Here is a 15,778-nt window from a genome sequence, read left to right as displayed (position 1 = left end):
ATTTTGATCTCAGCTCAGGTCTTGATTTCAGGATCCTGAGTTCAAGCCCCAAACACGGCTCCATGCTGGGCGGGTGGAGGGAGGGAGGGAGAAAGGTAGGGAGGAAGGAAGGAAGGAAATATCTAGGGGCGCCAGGCTGGCTCTGTCAGTGGAGTGTGTGACTCTTGATCTCAGGATCTCGCGTTAAACCCCCTGTTGGGTGTAGAGCTTATTTTAAAAAACAAACAAATAAATAAAAATCTAAAAAATAAAGAATGTATCTATTCACCCACTCCAAGGAACACACCAAACAATAGGCTCTTCATCCATTTGCACAGCGCAGAACAAGTCGCTTACATCACAAAACGCCCCAGGGTGAAATGCCCAGCACCACATGGCTAACAGCTGGAGCCACTTAACGTACAATTGTTTCAACTCAGCTGACATTATGAAGAGGTAGAGCAACTAACCCTAACGGAGATTATTCCCCCTTTAAAAAAGCACTTCCTGTTTCATGTTTGTTCCTCTTTGAAGACAGACAGCATGAATCAGTGGAGAAAGTCTAAATGCAGACACCCAATAAATAACATGTTAAATTCCTTACATTCAAATGCACAGGGAAGAAGCTGAAACAACCATCTCTTGAGGCTTAAATGAGCCTAGTAGCGATCCCCAGGGCAGAAGGCAGCCTACGATTGTTGGGGAAAGCCCTCTCCAAAACAGATGTGGTTAAGAATACTGGAGGGTAGGCACAAATAAGAAACAAATGCGGTCGTTTTCCAAATGCAAATTGTTGTACTCAGTTGTACTGAGAAGACAATGAAATTGCATGCAGTTGCAAAAGCAAACTCCATGGGTGGGAGAAAGTGGGAATTTAAGGTAAAATTATTTGGGGTAAAGAATGGAAAGGCAACAAACACAGACTGTCTGCCAACTCAGGAGTCCTTTACTACAGCTGTCCGCAGTTTTAAAAATTTAATACGACCATACTTCTTTTCACATACATAAAAAAGACAAGCAAATGGGACATAATTTAGCTTAATGTCATACAGCCAGTAAGTGATGGAACCAAGATTTGAACTCACATTTGCTGGCATCCATAACCTCTGCTCTTTCTCTTGTACTTGCTGGCTACTTGGGAAGACTTGTGAGCCACAGTGGAAGTTGCAAAGCTTCATGGGATAGCTTCATGGATAAAGACTGGATAGCTAGAAAAAACTAAGAAACTAAAAGGGCCTAAGAAAAGGAAAACTTGATAAAGAAGTCCAGGAAAAAGCCAAGCCCGTAATACAATCAAGGAGGAGGTTGACTGATTTTAAGTCGAGGCCAAAAAAGGGATCTATGGCCTTACCCCCTTCTGTGGTACTTAAAAAGCATTTTTATTCCAGTTATCTGATTAAATCTAGTAAAGCAGGCATTAGTATCATCTTCATTCTTCACGTGAGAAAAAATGAGTTCCAGTTTATAGGTCTTGCCTAAGATCACACACTAGAAGTGCCAGAACAAAACTCTTGAGTCCAAACTGCAGACCTTTTCCATTAACCCCACTGAGCCAGAGAAATGACTCTGGCTTGAATTAGAAATAAAAATAAAAGTCTTCGCACATAAAAATAAGGGACAACCTAGGGGTAATAGTTACCCCTAGGTAAGAGATTTGCCAGTGGTTTCAATTTAATCCAGTTAATGTCTAATGAGAGACTTTGGATCAGTTACCCATCTCTTCTGCAGGGAATTTCTACCTGAGACTACCTTCCAACATTTAAAAATGGTCAGGGTCTTTAAATGTTCACTTCTAGTGTGTCTATCAGAAAAGAGGTAGAAATGTGCCTCAGCAGTCCAGAATAGGAGCCAGTCAGGGAAGGGAGAAGGGCTGGTCTAAACTCTCAGTCACTGGGGAGAAGCATGCTCTTCTTTGACACCCTAGAGATCAATATCAGAAGTTTCCCTGTGGCAACTGGAGCCCCAGAAACTGCCCTAACTTGGATTACACTAGCCCTTTAATTTGAACACCAATCCCTTCATTTGAACATTAGAAATGATAAAGAAAGAATTAAGTATCCATCTGCCTTTCCAGAATGGACCATATGTCAATATCACCCCAAAGCCCCAGTTGATGAGGGAAAGCTACTCTTTACAAAGAAGTATGCCAGCTAGTAAGTGTACAAAGAATTATAGAGGGGCGCCTGGGTGGCTCAGCCAGCTGAGCATCCGACTCTTGATTTTGGCTCAGGTCATGATCTCAGGGTTGTGAGATCTACACCTGTGCCTGCACTGAATGCAGAGCCTGCTTAAGGACTCTCTCTCTCTCTCTCTCTCTCTCTCTCTCTCTCTCTCTCTCTCTCTCTCTCGACTCTCTCTCTCTCTCAAAATAAATAAATAAAGGGGAGCCTGGGTGGCTCAGTCGGTTAAGTGTCTGACTTCGGCTCAGGTCATGATCTCACAGTTCATGAGTTCAAGCCCCGCGTCGGGCTCTGTGCTGACAGCTCAGAGCCTGGAGCCTGCTTCAGATTCTGTGTCTCCCTCTCTCTCTGCCCCTCCCCCAATCATGCTCTGTCTCTCTGTCTCTCTCTCAAAAATGAATAAACATTAAAAAAATTTTTTTCATAAAAAAATAATAAAATATAGAAAGAATGATAGAAAAAAACAAGCAAACCAGAAAGCAAACTAAAATACGACTTGGCAACCCTTCATTTAATAGCTGAGTCAAGCAATGATCATCAATGGATGCTAAGCACTAGTTGAAAGGTTGGTGGGAAAGGGGTCCCCTCCATAAGACCGAAGTATCACCCCATAGCTTGCTTGCTGTTCACAAGGGAAAAAAAACATGACTTGACAGACATGATTTCGCTGTCATCTCCTTATCAGTAGCAGATAGTACAGCAATAATCAGATTATCACTTGCCTCCTGACGTTATACAGTATGCCACAACTTCATTCATGAAGGACTCTTGTTAAGTAATCTTTAGCCTACTCTATAATAAAAATACAAATATCCCAAATAAAAAAATGAGTAAAGGACTTGGATAAATGTTTCTCCAAAGAATATATATAAATGGCCAATGAGCACATGAAAAGGTGCTCCACATCATTAGCCATTAGGGAAATGCGTATCAAAACCATAGTGAGATACCATTTGACACCCACTAAGTTGGGTAGAATCACAAAGTCAGATAATAAGAAGTGTTGACAAAAGATGAGAAACTGGAACCCTCCATACATTGCTAGTGGGCACGTAAAATGGTGCAGCCACTTTGGAAAACAGTTTGATAGTTCCCCCAAAATGTTAAACAGTTACCACGTGACCTAGTGCTGGGAGGATAAGTTTTCCTCTACCCTTAAAGGTTCTTCTGGCTGGTCTAAGAATTAAATTGACACGAAACAGATTAACAGGAGAAAACCACACTTAGTTTCAAATGTACAGGAACACCACATGCATGGGGGCATTCCAAGACAGGAAGGTAAAATGAGGCATATATGTTTATCCTGAGCTAGGGAATGAGATGGAAGAGTAGGGCAATTCATGGGGTGATAAGAGCAGATTTTTCATAATCAGAGGTTTGCCCTGCCACATTGATGGGTCACTCAGGTAAAACTTATCTCTGATAAAAACTCTCATCCTGGGAAAGACCCCCAACTGACATTCATTAGGTAGTTAAGGGAGGTGCAAATGTTTTCAGCCCACTAGGTCTTGATCACTTTCAGCGCAAAATAACCCACATGCTCAAGTGGCATACTTTATGGAGACTTCTTTTGAACCCCTTCACTTGCAATTCCAGATCTCACGACAGATTCAGGAGAACTGAAAGCAGATGTCCACACACAAACTTGTACACAAACATTTACAGTAGTATTATTCATAAACAGTCAAAAAAAAAACAAAAACAAAAAAAGAGAAACAATCTGGATGTCCATTAACTTATGAGTGGACAAATAAACAACAATATTACTCAGTCGTGGAAGAATAAAGTACCAATCTATGTTGAGACATGGAGGAACCCTGAAAATGTTATGCCAAGTGAAAAAAGCCAGTAACAAAAGATCACATATAGTATGATTCCACTTGTGTGAAATGTCTACAACAGGTAAATCCATAGAGACAGACAGTAGATTAGTGGTTGCTAAGGATCAGGGATGTAGGGGAGCAGGGAGGAGATGGGATGTGACTGCTAAAAGATATGAGGTTTGTTTTGAGGGGAATCAAAATATTCCATAGTTAGACAGCAGTGATGGTCGCACATTTCCTGAATATACTAAAAATCACTGAATCGTATACTTTAAAGGGGTATATCTCAATAAAGCTGGTATTTAAAAAAATCAAGGAGGTATATAAAATCAGGGGGTAGTTGTATATACACGTATGTTTGTAATTTGTGAATCTCTCTGCAAGGAGATAAAAAAACCAACAACTCATGAATAGTGATTGTCTCTAGGGAGGGCAGTATGGGGCTGGAGGCCAGGGTGGGAAGATTTCCCTGTTCTCTGTTTTTACAATTTTCTTTTAACCATTCGCATTGTCTTCCTATTTCCAGAATTAATTTTAAAATAAAATTCTACATGCTTTCTAAAGAAAAAAAAGTGTTTAACCTGAATTATTTTCAAGATTGCCAGTTTTCAGAAAATACAGGGATGGAATAACATACATAGAAATGGTCATTACATTACATTACATTACAAAGAAATGGTCAAATGCAGAAGGTGGGGCATTCTACAGGACAACAGGCAGTGACTCTTGAATAGGCTGATGACTCAAAAGGGGGAGGTCAAGATTAAAACAGACTACAGAGATGCAGTCAAATGTGATGCTTGTCTTTCTTTAAACCCATCTGAGTAAGTCTAGCTATAAAGGAAAGCTTTGGGAACATTGGACAGCTGTGATATGGACTGGATACAAACGGATAATAGGGAATTATTATTGATTTTGTTATGTATGATAATAGTAGGCTGGCTATATAGGGAAATGCTCTTTTCATTTTAGGAATGGACACTAAAATAGTGATGTAAGTCACAAGGACTGTAATTTACTTTGGATACATCAGCAAAGGGAAATTAACGAAATAAATAGGGAAAACGGCTCACAACTGTTACATTTAGGTAATGTGCCTATGGGTGCTCATGATATTTTCTCCCTTTTATGTGTGTGTTTGAAACATTTATAATTAAAAATTAAAGAAAAAAATTTACCTGAGGACAAAAGCAGTTTAGAGACTTGCTCCCTAGGGGCTAAGAACCAACTTTTCTCACAAGTAATGCAGTGGTGAGTAGGGTCACGCAGGGGTGGGTAGTGCAGTGGCGGGTAATCTGATCAGTGGTGAGTGGGGTCACACAAGGGTGGGTAGTGCAGTGGTGGGTAATCTGATTAGTGGTGAGTGGGGTCACGCAGGGGTGAGTAGTGCAGTGGCGGATAATCTGATCAGTGGTGAGTGAGGTCACACAGGGGTGGGTAGTGCAGTGCAGTGGCGGGTAATCTGATCAGTGGTGAGTGGGGTCACACAGGGGTGAGTAGTGCAGTGAAGTGGTGGGTAATCTGATCAGTGGTGAGTGGGGTCACGCAGGGGTGAGTACTGCAGTGGTGGGTAATCTGATCAGTGGTGAGTGAGGTCACACAGGGGTGGGTAGTGCAGTGCAGTGGTGGGTAATCTGATTAGTGGTGAGTGGGGTCACGCAGGGGAGGGTAGTGCAGTGCAATGGCAGGTAATCTGATGAGTGGTGAGTGGGGTCACGTAGGGGTGGGTAGCGTCATGCCCTAGTGAGCTTCATGAGAGCAGAGACCATGTGTGATGCCACTCATCACAGCTGCCCCATAAACCCAGCCCAAAAGTCTATACAGAACAGGGACTGATAAGATACTGTCAAATTGAAGGGGTTTGGGATGAAGGTAGGGTTCGCAGCTGACACCCAAGAAAGAATTCTTGAAGACGTCTTTGGTGCGAAAAGGCGATTGCATTAAAGCATGGGGACAGGACCCACGGGCAGAAAAAGCTGGCAGGTAACTGATTATATACCTTCAGGTGGGGAGGGGGTTAGGTAAGTCTCTGAGGTATTTTGGAAGCGACGTTTCCAGGAACTTGAGGCGCTAGGTGCCGTTGAGAAAACGCCATTTATCGCCATTTAGTAAAACCTCAGTCATGAGACCCTTCAGATGGATACCAGGGGCCATAAGCTTGGAGTATGATTGCCAGCATACATCTTGGGGGATTTGAGATAAAGGAAGTTTCCAAAGGAATTGTTGTATGTTAAAGCAGACTCACAGGATCCTGAGGGGTCAGGATAATATTAAGCCAAGATCCCCTTTTGCCCCAGCAAAGTGTCATCATCAGGGCAGCTGAGCTCCTAGAGGGAGGTCACCCTGCCTGTTTCAAGCACTTGTCTATGGGCTGTAGGCTGTAAGAGAATTTAATTTTTCATTTGCCTTAGTTTCCCACATCACCATGCAAGCCCTTAAACCCCTTTCCTTTGTTCTTGGGTAGCCAGGAGTCTCCAGGGAATATCACACATATTCCACGTGGGGAGGGAGGGGGCCAGCCTGTATTCTTCCCTCGGCTCGCATAATGGCCCCTCATCAAAATGAATAAATGCAGAAAGGAAAGGAAGAACGTGCTGTCTTACATGGCATAGTATAAAGACCGCAGAACTCAGAGTCGGAAGATCCAAGTTCAAGTTCCAGGTCATACTTATGAACTGAATGAACCATGACAAGTCCCTTAGCTGCATGTGGCAGTTTCCTCCCCTACGATACAAAGCTCATCCCATGATGCACCTGAGCCACCCTGCAAAGCGGCATGTCTCAAGTGAGCTAACACAGGAGCAGGCCTCCTTGTTCCCACCTTCCAAATGGGTCTGGAACCCACCGCCCTCATCCACACACCGCCTCTCCTCTGGCCCCTGGCAGCAGGCCTCTCTGGCTCTGAAATTCACTCTCTCTCCTCCACCTTGCCCCCCAAAATCCTCTGGCTGGAAGGCAGCGTAATTTTTTAAAAACTTCTAAAAACCAGACTACTTACAAGGGAAAATGTCAACACACACAGAACAGCGTAACGAACATCCATATACTCATCAATCAGCTCCCACAATTACCAACATGCTCCACTTCCCGTTTTACCAATTCCTCCCACGCATGAGCATATTTTTTTTTGAAATCTTTTAAATGAAATCTCAGACATCAAATTATTTCACCTGTCAATATTTCCATATGTATCTCTTCTAGAAGAGCAGTATGTCTCAAAGATGTCCTTTTATGGCCACTTTGTTTCAATCGGGACACGACAAGGTGCTCCCCCTGGCATTTGGTTCACATGTCTCTTAAACCTAATCTTTTAATCTATAGGCTTCTCCCCCTCACGCTTCTTCTTCTCCCATGCTGTCTATTCCTTAAAGAAAGTGGGAATCTTTTAGAAATAAATCATGTAACTCATCTGCTTAGAAATGTCTAACGGCATCCCGCTGATGATAAACGCCTAGGGTTCATTCATTCATTCATTCATTCATTCATTCAATAAATCATAACAGAGCACCCACTATGTGCCACAGGCCACTAGTGAATGGGGGAAATGCGGGTGAATATGGCAAACCAGACCCTGCCTTCACAGGGCTCAGACTCTAGTGGAAAAGAGAGCCAACAAACAGGTAAACTAATAAACGAACAACCTGGTTTTAGGTGGTGATGCATGCCATGATGTAAATAAGACAGCATGCCGAAAAAAAAAATCACAAATGGGGGTCTGCGTGTGAGCAGAGGCTGCACAACAGGAAGGCGTAGCCACAGAACAGCAGGGCCTTGCGTCCCAGGCAGAGGGAAACCAAGCACCAAGCATGACAAGCTGGCTGTGGTGGGGAGAGAAAGCAAGCTGGTGTGGCTGGAGCCTGGCCGGTGAGAATAGGGTGAGGGATGGGGGCAGAGACACCTGCTGGACAGGGCCACAGGAGGCTTTGGGAGCGTGATGGGAAGTCTGGATGTCGTGGAGAGCGAGGGAAACCTTTCGAGGGTTTCTGACCTGGGGGTGACAAGGTCTGATATAGCTCTCAAGGGTCTGCGGCCACTGCCCTAGCTCACAGTGCCTTTCATTCCTGTGACATTACATACTCCTTTTCTCTACACTCATGGTCTCATGCACAGTAACGTGCACAGCCCTGCCCACCTGCCATTTTCACAGGCCTCGCCTCTACTCATCCTGTAGCTCCAGCGGGGTTGGGAAGGTTCTCCTGACCCCTCCATCTAGCTCAGGTGCCATCACAGTATCCGGGCTTCTCTTTCATAGCACTTGTCACAGGGGCAACTGGTCAATTATGGGTATAATCATTGGTTCAATGTCTGCCTTCCCCAGCAGACTATAAGCTGAGAACAGAAACTGATCTTGTTTCAATCTGTATCTCTGAAGCCTAGCACCATGCCTGGCATATTAGGCAATAAATTGTTTGCTGAGTGAATGGATGGCATATCTTCACATTGCACTGAATTTTATGAGAAAAAATATCCACTGTCTTGAAATAGAAATGCACATATTCAACCCCTGGTCACTCAAAAAATATTAAAAATCTAAGATAAAACGGAGCTCAGAGATAATCTTGTCAAATCTCTTCATTTTAGAAAAAACAAGACCAGAAACAACATGAGGGTGAGAAATGAAGTGATTTGACCTCAGCTATAAGTTGATCAACAGGGGTACCTGGCTGGGTCAGTCGGTAGAGCATGTGACACTTGATCTCAGGGTCATGGGTTCAAGCCCCAAATTGGGTGTAGAGATTACTTAAAAATAAAGTCTTAAAAAAAAAAAAAGTTGATCACCATAATGACTCAGTTTCATTTTAGTCCCAACTAGAAATTAATAATCTTGTAAGTATTCTATTATTCAACCAGGGCCTCTGCTAGACCATGGGGCACCTTTGGGCAAATCAAATGCAAGTGTCCTTTCCTGAGTGGCCCCAGTCCCAGGCTGAGGTTTAGGGCTTGGTCAGTGGCCTGTGGGATGGGCTCCAGCTCTCACTGCCCCCTTGGTCATGGCCCTTGTGCAGCAAACAACCTGTAGACCCTAGGCGCTGGCCCTAGGCTCAACCAACAGATTCATAAACTTCCCATGTGCCAGTAAGCATGTCCCTTCTATGGGTAACAGCAACAGGAATAGGACCTGATCTCTGGGAGCGGGGCGGGCCACCTCTCGAGTAGGATGGGACCCTGAATGCCCTCCTAGCAAACTGGGGCCACTGCTCTGGGCTGCCACCTCCAAGGAAAGTCATGGGACTATGTTGAACATGGAGAAACATCTATTTAACTTGAAGTTTTCTGTGAAAGAGCTTAAAAGAAATGTCAAACACGATTAAGAAGGAGAGGCTGAGGGATGCCTGGGTGGCTCAGTCAGTTAAGCATCTGACTCTTGGTTTTGGCTCAGGTCATGATCTCCGGTTTCATGAGGCCGAGCCCTACGTTGGGCTCTGCACTGACAGTGTGGAGCCTCCTTGGGATTCTCTCTCTCTGCCCCTCCCCCTTCTCCTCTCTCTGTGTGTGCCTGCACGTGCTCTCTCTCTCTCTCTCTCAAAATAAACTAAAAAAAAAAAAAAAAAAAAAAAAAAAGGAAAGGCTGAAAAAGCTGAGAGTAAAAAAAAAAAAAAAAAAACCCATTCAGAAGAGCAGCACAAATGTTTTGAGAACACACACTGAAAATGAAATCCGCCAAAAGAGCCAAGCAATTAATTTCTCGAGCAGGAGTGCTAAGGTTAATGCGGTGGGTACAAGCGTTCAAACTGCAGGAACAATGGGCAAGAGAACAGAGGCCATGGCCATCTGGTTAAGTGGATGCTAACTGAGGGGTATGAACCTTGACAAGATTTCCGCCCTGATGGACCAACGCCAACACCAATGTGCAATGCTGGATGTTTCTATGCAGCAAATGGTAGGCACAGGAGTAGCACCATTACCCTAACAATACTGCAAAACCAAGTCCATATGCGGCTGCAAGACATGACCCATGAAGCTGGCCTTAATGTCCACATGGACAACCACCACAAGGTCAGATAGGTTCTGCAGATAGGTAGGTTGCTTCCCAGGGAACAGGATGAGCTATCACAGCCTGGCTCCTGATCAAGAGTAATTTAAAGAACAGGTGCTTCTGTTAATTTCACTTGCTTCTGAAATGTGTTGTGTGTTTATATAGATAAGTTGCACTTCAATTACTCTAAGAAAGCTGTGTATGGCCAGAAAGCTTAAATACTATTTGGATGGAATGCTTTCTCCTGCCTTGCTGTATTTCCCAACGCACTAAGAAATACCAGGGAGTTTTCACCTTGACAGATTTGATGATTGGTTATGTGTAAAAGCACAGGGGCATATTTTTGTAGATGCCTTTGATAAAGCTAGCATCAGCTTGTTACATATGAGACATCTTTTCTCAAAAGTTACATCAACTGTATAGCACCAAAGTACTACAGAATCAAGTGTAGAATAAAGGTTTGGGGCTTTTTCAAAAAAGACACAATCTCTACTCTCAATGAAGAAGAAAGCCCGCAGTTTTAGAGCACATTACTACATGATAAGCTGTCTAAATACATTAATTCAGTGAATGTTCACTACTCCATGAGAAAGGCAATGATGTTTCCGTTTTGCAGATGAACAAAATAAGGCTTTCAGAGGTTGGATAACTTACCCAGGGTCCACAATAAGTAAGTGGTAGAACAGAGATTCAAGCCCACACGTATTGGGCTCCAGAGACCCCACTCTTTCCGCATTACCTACTGATACTCCCGTTGAACAGATTAAGTTATGTAACCATTTATCAATATACTAAGCTCCAAACCAGACAATATTGGAGTTACAGAAGAGTTCTAAGGACTGAGGGGTGCATGCAGTCTACAAGTACCGGTCAGTTAGGAAGGAGGAAGGGCTTAGAGAATGGGAGAGAATCTGAGAGGTTAAGAGATGGATAAAGTGGAAGAATCAAAGAATGAGTAAAGGGCCAAAGTGAGACATATTCTACTGTCTTAGAAGTGTTAAGGCAAAGCTGGAAATGAAGCTAGAATGGTAGGATGAGGCCCTGAATCCAGGTCAAGGAGTCCAGGGTCCTCTGAAGTCAGGATGGAGGGAGGGCACTAAAGAAATTGAACATCAGGGCACCTGGGTGACTCAGTCGGTTGAGTTTCCGACTCTTGACTTTAGCTCAGGTCCTGATCTCACAACTGGTGAGGTTGAGCTCCTCGTAGGGCTCTGGCTGACAGCATGAAGCCTGCTTGGGATTCTCTCCCTCTCTCTCTCTCTCTGCCCCTCCCTCGCTTGAGTGCACAAGCGCTCCCAAGCTCCTTCCCTCTCTCAAAAAAAAAAAAAAAGAAAGAAAGAAAAGAAAGAAACAACACTGTTGGAAAGTGTCACTGCAACAGGACAAGAAAGATACAGAAGCAAGGGCCTTCTGTGAAGGTGAAATGGGGAACTGATCACCGTGTTACTCAAGCCAATGGGCAACTCTTCAGTCCTCACCTTCTGTGCCCATTTAACCTTGGTGGTTCACTCCCTCCTCCTTGAGACACTTTCCTCATTTGGCTTCCAGGACTCCACTTCCTTTTCATTTCCTCTCAACTCACTGGCCACATCCTGTCAGTCTCCACTGCTGACTCCTCCTCTTTTCCCTGACCAATGGAGGCTCCCTTGGACCTCTTCTCTATCTGCATATACTCCCCTGCAGGGGTCACTTTAGTTCTGTTTTAAATACCATCTATGTGCCAATGATTCCCAATTTATACCTAAAGCCTAGGCTTCTCTTCTAAATTCCTGATTCATATACCTACTCCATCCCAGACCCTTTACATTAGGTAGTATATCACCTCCTGATATATAATTTACTTACTATGTTTGCTGTTTGTTTTCTTGGTCCCACTCCCCTGCTAGAATGTAAACTCCCTGAAGATAGGATTGTTTTGTTCACTTGCATTTTGAGTGCCCTAAATAGTGCCTGGTACATAGTAGGCACTTGGAAGGTATCTGTGGAATAAATGAATAAAAAGAAGGGGTAAGGCAGCCTCAAAACAGTGAAGAACCCGCATAAGGTACTATGAACAAGGAAAAGCAAGTAGTAAAAGTATCCGAGGGGAGGAGGGAGGTGAGTGATTTTCACTTTGCCGCGTGGAATCTGAAGTGACAGATGGGCATTTGGGTGGAAACATCTGGTAGGATTTTGGGATTCTGGGACCAGTGTTTATTATTATTTCTTCATCTGAAAAGAAGGAGGAGCTGTTTTGAGGATTAAATAACGTAAAACTAGCAGGTCCTCTGACACATGTGGTTATACTCACCCAATACTTTTCCTTATCAGTGAATGTTCATATTCCTAGCCAAGTGCCCAGGACCGTGCAGGCCCTCTAGCTCAGACACACATCCCTGTCCATCCATCTTTTACTCAGGGCCATCACACAGTAGATGCCCCTCAGTCCTGGGAACGCAGCCCTCCAATGTGGGCCCTCTTTGAGGACTGCCTCCATTGAAAAACTGCTTGGCCCAGGATCACGCTTCCTTCCAAGGCAGCCCTTACCCGTGACTGATGGCTGCAAGGGCACAGAGACCGAGCCCTCTCAGGCACACTGGAGACAGCTCGAGACACCCCACCTCCAGAGCTCCCAGGGAGCTGGCTGAGACCTTTGCTGGCGGCTCAGCCTCTGCTCAGTTCTTCACCTCCCTGCCTCGGTAAGTGTGGAAGTGAGGAGCCCTCCCCCAAGAAATAACCAGCTGGCTAATCTCCATTTCACAGTCAGCTTCCTGGGAACCCTTGGGGGGGGGCGGGGGGGGTGGGTGCAGATACAACCAAGAGAGCTCCGGGATTCTTTCTCCCTGAAATGCAATGTAAACCCAAATAGACCTGGAGGGTATGGCTTGACAGGAATCGTTTTTTCAGCAATAGATTTTCTAGGTCTTTAGAATGTAATGTGGTTAGTCTGATGCCACAAGTAAAGGAGGGCAGGAGTTCTCAAATTTAACACAGGGGTTCTGAACTTGGGGCTCATGAAGAGAATTCGGTATGTCTGTTAAGAAGGGAAAAAGAGAAATTTTATTTTTATTTTCAGTAACTCCTAAGCGATATTTTAGCATTTCCTTCCATTATGAATGCAGGCAACAAATCATTAATGACCTTGCCACCAATAGGAGTCACTGATATTCCCATTTCACGTTTTAGTCATTGTAGGTGTCTTCAAGCACTGTTCACAGTCCTCATGATCTTGAAAGTTCAGTAATTACCTGACCCTCCCCCCGCCACTCTTATACCTTATATTTAAAATGGCTAAAAATACACACGTTACTTCATACAATTTCTAATATTTGTATCTGTATTCGAACACAACTGATTTCCTTGGCAATCCTGCGGATGTTATTCTATGTAATTAAAAAATCTTATTCTAAGAAGGGGTCCGACAGGCCTCACCAGACGGCCCACGGAGGTCAGCCCACAAGGGCAGCACTCTCTGTGGGTGGAGACTTGAAAGGCTCCTTCTTTTTAGGCAAAGCCGACAAGCTCCACGTGGGTGTTGTCCAAGGCACGGTCTGCCCCGGCCAGGCGACGAGCACAGCCATTTCAAGGGCAGGACAGGCTCCCGCCGCTGTTTGCGCTGTTCCCCCCACTTGTGGAATGCGCACAGCTTTATATGAAATCCACATGGTGCGCGGCTGGGGAAGGCGGCGGCACGGAAAGACTTTACCAAGTTGACAGCGTCCCCGGGCCCGGCCAGTTCTGAGAAGGCTCCAGAGAACTAAAGGCCACCTGGGCCCGCTCCCCCTTTGGGGCCCCCCATGGTGACAGTGCTCTGCCACAGGAAACTGGATCATCGGGTCGCTCTGCTTTCCCAGCGCTAAACTCTGGACTGAAACGAGCTCAACTGGGGAGCAGAAACATTGCCAAGACATATCCGGAGTCCACACTCACACATGCAGGCTGTCGGCTAAATTCCCGGGGCAGAGGCCGGGTTTGGCGGTCTTTTCCTGACCCGGCACCTACGGAAGACCCAGGCCCGCGCGCCGCCTGCGACCCAGCTCTCGCCTTTGCCCGAGTCCCGCCGGACCGGGTCCCGTCCCCAAGGGAACAGGACAATAGCGAGACGCGGACCGACTTCCCGGCGGCGATGCCGCCCACAGCCGCCGGAGAGGAAACTCCGCCCGGGGTCCCGGGGTCCCGGGGTCGGGAGGGCGCGCGCGGGGCCGCGCAGACGGGACGAGCCCCCCAGACCCGCGTGCTCCTCTGGCGACAGTGGCCAGGCGGCGCGGAGACGTCGGCGGGCCCGGCGGGGGCGGGAGGCCAGGAGACCCAGCGCCGCGCCCCGCGCCCCCGCGGCCAGCGGGTCCCGGTCCCCGCCCACGACGCCCACGTCCGTCCGGCCCCGCGGGCGACCCTGCCAGCCTCGGCCTTCCTTCCGACCCCAGCTCGGCCCCCACGCCCTCCTCCCCGACGGCCCCCACCGCCTGCCCCGGGTCGCACTCACGTAGACCGAGTTGATGTCGGATTTGTCGAAGAAGCGGAGTGCCCGCCTCAGCTCCAGGGCTGGGGAGACTTGGTCATCCCCAGCCTCCAGCTCCAGGTCCCCGTGTCCCGGGCCGAACGGAAAGAGCTCCTGGCGGCTCAGGCAGCCCCCGGGCCCCGCCAGGAGCAGCTGCAGCAGCAGCGCCCGCGTCCACGCAGCCCCGCTCCGGCGGATCGCGGCCAGCATGTTCCCGAACTGCGGTCCCGCAAACCTAGCGGCTTGGCGGACACGGCCGAGGAAGGCGGAGACGTAACCGGACGCCCCTCCGCAGCCCCTCCACGCCTCCCGCCTGCCTCCCGGCGATCCCACCCCTGGAAATAGGGGAGGGGAGCAGGGGAGAGGGAGAGGGCCCCGCCCCGTCCACAGGGCGCGCCGCCGAGGCTGCCCAATGGCCGCGAGGGGGAGGGCGTGGGCGAGGGGCGACACCGAAACCCCCCGGCGGTTCCGGCAGCGTCAACCTCGACCCCTGCGGGGTCTTGGGCGCTGGTGGCCCGAGGTTCCCGAAACCAGCCCGGTTGCCTCCGAAGAGCAGAGCTTGGGACTTTACACCACTGTCCCCGGGTCAGGGCTAAGTGGGAGGGCGGGCTACGTGGAAACGCTCTGGGTTCAGGAACACAGCCCAACCCAGGGCTGCTCGGGGGCGTCCGGAGGTCGGACTCACCGGGTCACGCCCCAGTTAGAGGAGGGGGTAGGTGCTGGGAATTAGCAAGCAGGGACTGGACCAGGAGCATGTTCCTGAACACATCCATCCAGATTTTCAGCGTTATTGAGTGCGGGCGGGATCCTTTGCCTGGTGATGTGGACGTTCGGCCAAACATGGGGTCCTACCCGCGAGACAAACTCACGAGTGTATAAAATAATTCAGTGTCAGGTGGGTGGGGTCCCCAAGTGATAAAGGGCAGTAGGGCCGGAATAATTGCCCAAGGAGAGCTTCCTGGGGGGATTGGGGGGTGGGAACAAACCAGGTCTTCTGGAAGGGATGGAATTTCATCAGGAGGCTGGGGAAGGGACGTTCTGGAACGTGGAGCCGCGAGTGGATTCAAGGCGCCATCCCCCAGTTGAGAATTTGGAAAAGGAAAGTTGAGAATTTGGGAGGAAGGCTTAATACCAAACCTAGGAGGAATGTGAACTCACTCTAACACTCCCAGGACAACCATTGAGAGTTCTCGACAAAGGGAGATTAAGTGGTATCCTGACGAATGGGTTGATCATTAATTTGGCACTGGGTTGAAACAGAGATGGGAGATTCAAGACTGTTGAAAGGGAAAAGGGAGTGGGGGGAGGATGAGAAAGGAAAAGGTGGAAATTGAGAAGAATT

The 15,778-nt window shown here is 47.2% G+C and overlaps 1 protein-coding gene across 1 annotated transcript in view; it reads right to left on the bottom strand.

Annotated features, from left to right (window-relative positions):
* Positions 1-14,980, bottom strand: part of NID1 (nidogen 1) — an 84,263-nt gene extending 69,283 nt beyond the window's left edge. Inside the window, exon 1 of the mRNA XM_003993899.6 lies at positions 14,422-14,980. Coding sequence (XP_003993948.2) covers positions 14,422-14,646 — 225 coding nt within the window. The 5' untranslated portion in view covers positions 14,647-14,980. The remainder of the gene's footprint in view (positions 1-14,421) is intronic.
* Between the last annotated feature and the right edge of the window lie 798 nt (positions 14,981-15,778).

Source organism: Felis catus, chromosome D2 (genome assembly GCF_018350175.1).
Source record: "Felis catus isolate Fca126 chromosome D2, F.catus_Fca126_mat1.0, whole genome shotgun sequence".
Taxonomy (NCBI): Eukaryota; Metazoa; Chordata; class Mammalia; order Carnivora; family Felidae; genus Felis; species Felis catus.
This window is presented reverse-complemented; position numbering and strand designations above follow the sequence as displayed.